At 42.6% G+C, this 10,855-nt stretch overlaps 1 protein-coding gene across 4 annotated transcripts in view; it reads right to left on the minus strand.

Moving 5' to 3' along the window:
• The window catches only part of LOC134981324 (carbohydrate sulfotransferase 9-like), an 80,381-nt gene extending 72,227 nt beyond the window's left edge, over nt 1–8,154 (minus strand). The window contains exon 1 of one of the 4 annotated variants that reach the window (XM_063948669.1): nt 7,594–8,154. In XM_063948669.1, the coding sequence (XP_063804739.1) occupies nt 7,594–7,630 (37 nt within the window). In that variant the 5' untranslated portion in view covers nt 7,631–8,154. Of the gene's footprint in view, nt 1–6,624; nt 6,708–7,593 lie in introns of those variants that run through there. The other 3 variants (XM_063948667.1, XM_063948666.1, XM_063948668.1) reach the window with 3 other exon arrangements.
• Nucleotides 8,155–10,855: the final 2,701 nt, after the last annotated feature.

Raw genomic sequence — 10,855 nt, forward strand, 5'->3', positions numbered from 1 at the left:
TGATAAATATCCTCCTTTGTATTACAAGTTAAGTTTTAACAATGACATACCTCCCAACATGACCCTCTCCAGGAGGGACACAATGCTCTGTTACTGGACTTTCCTCTTAATGAATGATTGCCATCACCTGTGTTCAGCTAGTTATTTGATAAGAAAGGTGTTTCACCACAGGTGATGGCAATCATTAATTAAGAGGAAAGTCCAGGAACAGAGCATTGTGTCCCTCCTGCAGAGGGTCATGTTGGGAGGTATGCAATGAAGAGTGCCCCACAATTAGATCATCCCTGTAATAACTAATAAGGGACACATAGAAATTACACAGGTTCTGTGGCTGCCTGACTTCAAGTGTTCATTTCACCAGGTTTCAATTAGCCACAGAACCTGTGCCATTCATATGTGTCCTTTATTACAGGGATGATACAGGGGTTTCTTTCCTTCTGTTTTGTGTAATATGCAAATCAGGTAAAGGTGGAGAGAATGTGTATTTCAAAAGAATTGTTTGCTTGGAAAAGCGCACAAGAAGCATTTCAACACCTCACCCATGTAGCTGAATAGGGTACAAATCTCAAATTATCATCGGAACTCAGGCAAATCAATTTCCTCATAACTAGTAACACAATCATCAAACTCATGGTTAAAGTCAAGTGTAAAGGACTATTATTTATAGGCTTACCATACTATCCCTCTAAACTGGGACACTCTTGAATAACACAGGTTCTGAAGCTGCCTGATTACAAGCCTGCATAATCAGCCACAGAACCTGTGTAATTCATGTCCTGAGTTAAAGGGATATATGAGAGAGAGAGAGAGAGAGAGTGAGTGTGTGTGTGTGCGTTCTTAAATCACCCTCAATTACTAGTCTTGCTAACACTCTTTTGGGCTTTATTGTTCCATATACTCCCCATGCCCAGCTGAGAAGCTATGTGAGCCCCTGTAATATATACGGGCAGCAGCATCATTTTGTCGCAAGAACTAAAGCACCAATTTGAAAAAAAAAAATTAAGTTAAGTCATCCTGATTTTGGATAAAGGGATATTATGGAGAGAGAGAGAGAGAGAGAGAGAGAGAGAGAGAGAGAGAGAGAGAGAGAGAGAGAGAGAGAGAGAGAGAGAGAGAGAGAGAGAGAGAGAGAGAGAGAGAGAGAGAGAGAGAGAGAGAGAGAGTTCTTAAATCACCCTCAATTACTAGTCTTGCTAACACTCTTTTGGGCTTTATTGTTCCATATACTCCCCATGCCCAGCTGAGAAGCTATGTGAGCCCCTGTGCAGGTATGTACCTGCAATATATACGGCAGCAGCATAATTTTGTCTCAAGAACTAAAGCACCATTTTTTTTAAAAAAAATTTAAGTTAAGTCATCCTGATTTTGGTTTTACCTTCATACATATTTCTACTTTGAAATCACACTGCTGAAATCACGCCTCTGCAGGCAGCTTGCAGGCTACTATATTTAGGAACGTGTGTCTCTCCATCAGGGTGCAAGAAGATTTAAATAAATTAAATATTTGCTTTTGACCTTGACAAAGCATTTACAGCAAAACATACATCCTTGATACAGCCGTGTTCTTCAGCCCACATTACTTAATGATGCACAAGAAGCGGACATCTGAAGTTTCAAATTCAAGCTTCTAAAATAGCATCTTGGAAAGGATGTGGCTGTAAATTGTGGCCGAGGCAGGGGGGACTCACTCAGATTTTAGAAACAATCTACCCTAAAATCAGAGCGCTTTATATAATAGAAGGAAAACATGAATAAACTGAGAGATCCGGAAAAAAGATAAATTTTAGTAGACTATAGGGGGGAAATTAACTAAGAATACTGCTTGGGTGAGTTTAAAGATGATGAGCATTGCTGGATACATAACAGTTTTTCAAGATCAAACATTCACATTTACTAAGAATCATGTTTGATTGAATTGTAATTTCCAATGGTCTATGCAATCGTGTTTAGTCATGTTCAATAGTGTGCAAGTTCAGTCATATTAGGCTGCAATTAAATAGAGCAGTGGGTTACATAAAATTAGATTTTATTAGTTAAGAAAATGCATAGGGTGCCCCCCTCTCCATAAGAGAATAAAATAAATATATATATATATATATATATATATATATATATATATATATATATATATATATATATATATATATATATATATGAGAGAGAGAGAGAGAGAGAGAGAGAGAGAGAGAGAGAGAGAGAGAGAGAGATTGGTTGGTGACCGGCACTCAAAGAAATTATATTATATATATATATATATATATATATATATATATATATATATATATATATATATATATATATATATATATATATATATATACACACACACATATATATATACATACATACATACATACATACATACATACACTCCTCCAAAAATCACGGCACTGGAGACGATTTGTATGTAAGCAACAAACTTGTATTAAGGTAAACGCACGTTTCGGAGCTTCAGCTCCGTCCTCAGTACCTCACAAGATAAGACTAACAACCATACAAACAAAAAACATACATTTAAATACCTGTGTGAGGTGCCGCTGATCACCGCCGCTGTCCACCTGGCTCCCGTCCAGGTGGACAGCGGCGGTGATCAGCGGCACCTCACACAGGTATTTAAATGTATGTTTTTTGTTTGTATGGTTGTTAGTCTTATCTTGTGAGGTACTGAGGACGGAGCTGAAGCTCCGAAACGTGCGTTTACCTTAATACAAGTTTGTTGCTTACATACAAATCGTCTCCAGTGCCGTGATTTTTGGAGGAGTGTATGGGATTTCTCACTGTTGCACGGAGACTTGTTGTGGACTTAGAGTTGGAGTGCCGGCTGTTATGGATTATATATATATATATTTATTATATATATATATATATATATGTACACACACACATACATACATACATACATACATACATACATACATACACACACACACACAACCAGTACCTTGCCAATGAGCTGGTACTGGAAATACAGGGAAAAAATGTGTAGGGGTCCCCCATAATTCCATGAACCAGCACCAGGCTCCACCAGCAGGGCAACTTGATTCATGGGGTCCCCCACCAACACATTAACCTCCCCTAACTAGTCAGCCCAGGCCTGGGATTTTTTGGGATGTGGTTCCCAGTAAAGTAAACATAGGCGTGCGCACGGGGGGGGGGGGGGGGGGGGGCGGCTGGTTCTTGATGCATAGAGGAGAGAAGCAGCAAACCATCCCAGAGAGCCAGTATTTGCTATAGTATGGAAGGATAGCACCCCGGTGGTTGGTAACAGGACAGTGAGTGCCATTATAATACGTGGAGATAATATATATATATATATATATATATATATATAATATTTGGTGGTCGGCACTCACTATATACATCCAATAATGTTTGTGTACTGGCCTACTGGGTGGGGCTAGGCACACCCAGTAGGCGGGACTAGGCACGCCACTCCTGTCGTGCACCCCCTAATAAAATGTGCTGCGCACGCCTATGAAAGTAAACAGTAACGTGGTTCCCCCTACCACGAATACCCCAGATCTGTGCTGCATGTAGTGGCCGCTGGGCAGTTTATGGGGAAGGGGGATTTCTGGGTGACTGGAACACCCACTACCGCCTCATATTTGCTTATAGCACCCACAGCAATAGATGAAACGTGCTCAGTGCACCTTGGCCTGACTATCCCCATTCTGCAGTTGCACTGAAGTATGGCATACAATGGCTGGGACTGACTATAAAGTGAGTCAGAATCTGAACTGAAGACAACACTGGAAAGAGGAGAGATATTATCTTTATAAGCTCTGTCAGAGGAGTTACATGTGATGTATGACTTTACTACAGGGCAGGTAATTCAATAGCACAGTACAAACATCAATTGATGCAAAGAATACAGTGGTGTGTGCACTTTAGATCAGGACATGAAAACCTGTATTGCTTCCCACAGTCACTACTCCCGAGTATATTATACATTTGCAGTTAGTCACTAAATAGGATAGATCCGTGCTGTCTGATTTATAGTATTTAACTCCTTGGATGCAGGAAGCGGCAGTCTGTACTGCACAGAGTTGCGTGTCCTGCAGCTGCTGGAGAAGATTGGCAGGAGATGGTAGGAAAGTGCCACATACAGTATATTTGCTATCAGTCTCCTCCACATGTACCACATGTTCCATTACTCCTCTCCATATTGCAGCTTTCACTGGTAAATATCCACTAATTTGGAATATTGTCCTAGTGTGGGTGACAGGCTCAACATTGCTGTCATGCACTGGGAACCGGGACCTCACACCGCAGCAGCGGCTTCTGGGACAACGCCGTGGCTCATCGGGACACCAACACAGGCAGAAGGCACATACCGGTGGTCAGCTTGGAGATGGGTACGTCTAGCAGGCCACGCATCTACTAGTTTCGGATGTAGCTTCGTCAGGAGGCCTCCATAAGCCGCTGGCGCGGTGTGAGGTCCCGGTTCCTAGTGCAGCACGGCTCTTACCGGCAGGTTTGGAGCATTTACTTTGTATACATCATCTGGTAACCAGTCCACACGGGTGAGATCCTCGGTACGAGTCTCATTCATTTAATGTGGATTCTATGTCACAGTGATCCTATGTGTTAATGTGGATCCTCTGTTAAAGGGATTTTACCTGTTTTAAATAAAAGTGATTTGCACTATGTGCGCCCCCTCCTTTTGTTTCTGTACCTAGAAATATGTGTGTGTGTGTGTGTGTGTGTGTGTGTGTGTGTGTGTGTACACACACACGCGCGTACAGTGGCAGAGGTGGAAATTTTGAAGTGGGGGTATGGAAAATTGAAGGTTGCAATATTATGCAAGCGCCTCCGGGAAAGGGGCGTGATCACTCAAAAGGGGGCGTGTCCTTCAGTGTAGTTTACTACACCATTTACCCTTTATACACATTATGCACCACAATAGTAGGATCCCTTATACTATCTAGTACTGGTGCCCCTTTCACATTATACCACACTGTATTAGCCGAAATTCACATTATGCCACATGGAATGAGGCAAAATTCAGGGAGAGTGACAGGGAAAGTGACAGCAGGGACATAGGGACAGGGAGAGTGACAGCAGGGACAGGGAGAGTGACAGAAGAACAGGGAAAGTGACAGCAGGGACATAATAGGGACAGGGAGAGTGACAGCAGTGACAGGGAGAGTGACAGAAGGACAGGGAAAGTGTCAGCAGGGACATAGGGACAGAGAGAGGGACAGCAAGGACATACAGTAGGGACTACGGGAGGGTGAAAGGCAGCAGGGTAAGATTACCTACAGTATTTAGCAGCTGCAGTGCTGAGGATGCTGCGGTCTGCGGTGCGGTGGATGAGGAAGCTGTGGCCAGCATGGTGCGGACGGAAAGGATCCGACAATGCAGTATTAAATTTGCGGCCAAATCCGACAGGTTTTGGCCATTCTCGACAATGTCAATCTGACTTTTTTTTTTTTAAAGTCGGATTGACATTGTCAAAAACGGCACTAAGCTGACAAAACAAGTGGATCTGCGGCTAATCCGCCAATCCATGTGTTTTCCAACCTGTCGGAAAAACGGCAGCCCCATTGAATAAGTCGAATCACGATTCGACCTAAAAAAGAAGACGGAAACTGACGTCTTTCTGATAAGACGGCAGTTCCGACTATAATTGAATACACCCCATAGAGTGTTATCTGAAAGCCACAGTACAATACAGTTTAAAAAAAGATGAATTTCATGTTCTGTAACATTTTAGTGTATTCAAAATCCTAATCCAGCCTGTGAAAGGGACACTGAAAATGTGGAACAAAATTTTAAATGACAATTTTGAAAAAAAAAAAAAAATGTCTTTAAATGTAACATCTAACTCAACAAAAGGTACGTAAATCACATTTACTTCATTTAACATTTTTGGTAAAGATAGATTTTTTTATAAACTACTGATAAAAGATTTGCAATTAAAAAAAAAATTAAAATTAAAAAAATTGAGATATTGGCCAAAAACAGTGGATTGTCATTCAATCCTAATTACAGGAGTTTTGCTCTTCGCTACAAACATAATACACAATATCAAAAACTTTAAAAGACCATACTAAAAGGAAGTTCCAAAATACCTATAAGAAATATTGAAATGGAATGGGACTTACCAAAAAATAAAGCCCCACAAGTTCTCTACGAAACAGACGTTTAACCTATTATAATAAAACCTGGCATAAGACATGCATAACAAAAAAAAAACGCTACCCTTAAATATATTCTGCAGAAATCTGCAAGAATATTTTATCGATCATTATGAAACATGCCAGTAATATAATTTTTTTATTACATTTTCTATCAAATTTTAGCAATATTTCAACAGTAAAGAAGGGAAGGAGGAGATTTGATTATTGAAAAACAAGTTGTATTATATGGTTTTAAATGGTGCTCTACAATATTTCACATTTGGAAATATTTGTGTAAAAATAAAGCAGCCAGTATTTACTATGCACAGAAACAATATAACCCACCCAAATCAAAATCTCTCTGCACATGTTACATTTGCCTCTCCCCTCTGCAGTGCAACATAGTTTTGCCCAATTGCTAACTTTTTTGGTTTGCTAACAACTCTGAATAACCCCCGTAAGTCCCCCGTCTACAACTCTACTCCCGACCAGGGTCACGGACCTGAAAATTCCTGGGTGGTATGTCTGAAAGTTGCATTACTAGTGTGCCATGTCAATGTCACCTGGTTTTTCTGCATGTAAATCAGTAAATGAATGCAGTTTGTTATAGGTTTAATGCATACTTGCCTACCTGACCCTCTCCATGAGGGAGAAAATGCTCTGTTCCTGGACTTTCCTGGTAATGTATGATTGCCATCACCTGTGGTGAAACACCTTTCTTATCAATTACCTAGCTCACCACAGGTGATGGCAATCATACATTACCAGGAAAGTCCGGGAACAGAGCATTTTCTCCCTCATGGAGAGGATCAGGTAGGCAAGTATGGCACAGATTTTGTGCAGTTTGCATGCAAAATCTGGTTAGCAACTGATCTTAAGCTTGGCATACACTATACAATTATCTGGCAGATCTGGCTGTTTGAAATTAAAATCTAGTAATGGATGAGATTAAATGACAATCAATCATTTGCTCCCAAACACTGAAAAATGGACAAAAACTGTCGTTCCTACAAATTGGTTAAATCCATTACAGATTTTGTCCATTTTCCAGTGTTTGGGAGCAAATGGTCAATTGTCATTTGCTCTCATCCATTACCAGACTTTCATTCCAACCAGCCACATCTGGCAGACTATCTGCTAGATAATTGTACGGTGTATGTCCTGCGTTAGGATACAAAGGATTCAGAAAGTATTCTCTAATCCTTATAAACACCTGATCATCCTCATCATAATAAAAACTATTCTCATAAAGAAAACCATAGAGAGTTAATGAAGCTGCTCAGATTTGTACAATTGAATATTGCAAGGTGTTAAATCCTGGATACCACTTACAGTATAGTGACTGTAACATAGAAAACATCCAGACAGACAGGCAAAATATCCACAAGTAACAGAATTCTGATCTGCATTGAAATGCTGCTGTGATTGTTGTAGGAATTCCTGTACAGGAGGGGAAAAAAAAACCTCTTACCTTGCTTAGGCTCCCTTCTGTTGTAGATTAACTGCATTTTTTGTCTGTTCCGTGGATATGTTGTATTTATTTCCAATTCCACACCTACTATGTTATACTCACCTGAAGATACAATGCAGCCACGCCCATATTACAAATGACCTGATGTCATTATTTCTCCTCTACAATCCTGTGCTGACATATTTAGTCGTACTGGTGTGTGATGGACCATTTTGCACCAGATTAATATTCCTCTATTAATACATTTCATGTGGAACGTTGCCTGTCTTGGCATATTCGATAAACAAGACAGACACATAGATCTTGTCTCTGTCAGAGCTTACATGTTAATGCCTTCACACCATCTATGGACTAGGTCTAAAAGCTGTTTCTAGCATTGGCTAGTGAAGGAAAATATGACTAATATTACATAGCAGTCTGCCCTGCATGAAAGAACACAGTGTAACATTAACAAATATATGTGTATGCAAACTTTCCAGGCTGGACTTAAGCTGTTACTGTGTAAGATTTACAGATATGTAAGCAAATTTTCCATTCTGGAATTAAACTGTGTCTGTATCTAAGTGGAAGTGCCCCATGCCTGGTGTTTTGTGCACAGCTGTCAGCAATGAAAAAATAATTTCAAGGCTAAGCTGAGGCAGAGAGCAGCCCTGGCTTGCTGTGGATGTACAGCATAGGTCTGCAAACTCGGTCCTCATTACCCCATGCAGTGCATGTTTTGCAGGTCTCCTCACAGAGGGGGTAATTCCAAGTTGATCGCAGCAGGAAATTTTTTAGCAGTTGGGCAAAACCATTTGCACTGCAGGGGAGGCAGATATAACATGTGCAAAGAGAGTTGGATTTGGGTGGGGTGAGTTCAATCTGCAATCTAAATTGCAGTGTAAAAATAAAGCAGCCAGTATTTACCCTGCACAGAAACAAAATAACCCACCCAAATCTAACTCTCTCTGCACATGTTATATCTGCCCCCCCTGCAGTGCACATGGTTTTGCCCAACTGCTAAAAAATTTCCTGCTGCGATCAACTTGGAATTACCCCCAGAATCGCTAGTGAAATAATTAACTCCACCTGCGGACGTTTTAAAATGTGTCAGTGAGTAATTAATACACCTGTGCACCTGCTGGGTGACCTGCAAAACATGCACTGTGTGGGGGTAATGAGGACCAAGTTTGCAGACATATGATGTCGACACTCATTAGGTCACCCACTATTGGTCGACGTGCATTAGATCGACATGGTCATTAGGTCAACCTATTCACTAGGTCAACATGGCAAAGGTCTACACATGAAAAGGTCTACATGAGTTTTTCAATTTTTTCCCCCCATTTTTTAAACTTTTTCATACTTTACGATGCACGTGGTCTACCATAGGGAATAATAACCTGTGCCGAGCGCATGTCGACCTTTTTCCATGACGATCTTTTCCATGTTGACCTATGACCATGTTGACCTATTTCAGGTGTCGAACTAGTCATTGTTGCCCAATAGTGGTCGACCTAATGACTGTCGACCTAGTTACTGTCGACCCAATTATCCACACCCTTGTCAGTGACAGGGGAGAAGACTCTATTAAGGGCCCCAGCAACTAAATGAGCAGGCTTCTTGCCTCCATGCTGACTGGGAGAAGATGATGTAAGGCAGAAGTCTGCTCCCCAGGGATGTGGACCTATGAGAGCAAGGCTACAGGAGACGGGGCTTAGTAGGGAAAGTAACCCAGTGCCTTAAAAGACACAGATGGGTAAGAGCTGGGCAGCAGTAGCAGCCATGTAACAGTGAGGAGAGCCTGTGTGGGCTGGCAAGGGACACGGTGGACAGTGCCAGGGGTGCTCCAACAGCTGCAGAACAGGTCTCCAGAGATCAGTGGTGGGCGCAGTCTGCGTTGATGATTTCTAATGGGTTCTGCTGAGGGCCTGGGTCTAGTGACTGGCCAGAGGATCAACTGTGCCCCTGCTATGCGTTGTGTACACTGCTGGTTTCTGCAGGTTCTGTCCTCACTGTCTGGGAGCCACTGCTGGAGGAGGAAAGTCCACAGGGTGACCCCTCGCAAAGTGCCCCATTCGCCAGGGACATCTGTGTTGCATGAAGGAAGGACTTTGGGTGCCGTAGTGGCTAAGGTCATCTGTGAGGCGCTCTGCTGCACAGGCGTTCGCACTCCTGCAAAGCAAAAATACACTCCCCTGTGGGCGGCGACTATGTGTTTGCTAAAAACTGCTAGCGAGCGATCAACTCGGAATGACCCCTATATCTGACTAATGCTGGATGAATTAATTTTAAGCACCACTGCAATCTGTTCAATACTAGCCATATTATTGTAGGCAACTTGTGTGGTAAAAGTTAGTTTTCAGTGAAGGTGCCACAAAATATCATAACAGGTTTATGTACTTAAGTTTTCCCCTAGACTGTGCAACGCAACCTTCTTGCCCACATCAAGTGGAAACCCGTCATAATTGGTTAGTTTTTCAATCCATCGCCTCCGGTAAGGTTCTTATATTTTTGGGGGGGTTTTGTTTTGTTTTTGTTGCTGCGGGGAAACATTCTCTTAAGGGTAAGTCTACAATAAAGTATTAACGTACTTTAGGGCTGATCATAGATCACCATGCACACACCAATACCCCTTTTCCACTAGTGTAGCACGGGTCGTAGCCGTGTCGTCTGACACGGCTGCGACCCGTGCTACAGCCCCCTGCAGACAGCGCTCACCAACCCGGCAATTGCCGGGTTGGTGACGCGCTAGTGACGCGGCAGGGGCGGCGCTGGGAGATCACATGATCTCCCAGCGCCACCCTCCCTATGCACTGTGAATGGGAGCCGTGTCGCCTCGACGCGGCTCCCGATCACACTAGACACCTAGCCGGGTTGAACACGTGTTCAACCCGGCTAGCTACCAGGGTAGGATTCCCGGATCACTTGATCCGCCGGGGGACCCGTTTCCTTTCCACTAGGGAAAAACACGGGTAAATGCGCGCCCCCGCGCATTTACCCGTGTTTAAAAGAGCTAGTGGAAAAGGGGTACAAGTTTGACACTGAACTGAGCACCTAATGTAGATAAGGGCAATGATCCCCTTTGCAAGGTAAGCAAATAAAGTGGATATTTTGGATCTAGTGGTAGAGCAAAGGTTTACATTGCTCGCGCACACTTCTCCCATAGACTTTACATGGGAACAGGGTCGGACTGGCCCACCGGGGTACAGGAGAAACTACCGGTAGGCCCCACTGCCTGAGGGCCCGCTCCTTCCTCTAGGGATCAGGCTCCAGACTGTGC

This window comes from Pseudophryne corroboree, chromosome 12 (genome assembly GCF_028390025.1).
Source record: "Pseudophryne corroboree isolate aPseCor3 chromosome 12, aPseCor3.hap2, whole genome shotgun sequence".
Taxonomy (NCBI): Eukaryota; Metazoa; Chordata; class Amphibia; order Anura; family Myobatrachidae; genus Pseudophryne; species Pseudophryne corroboree.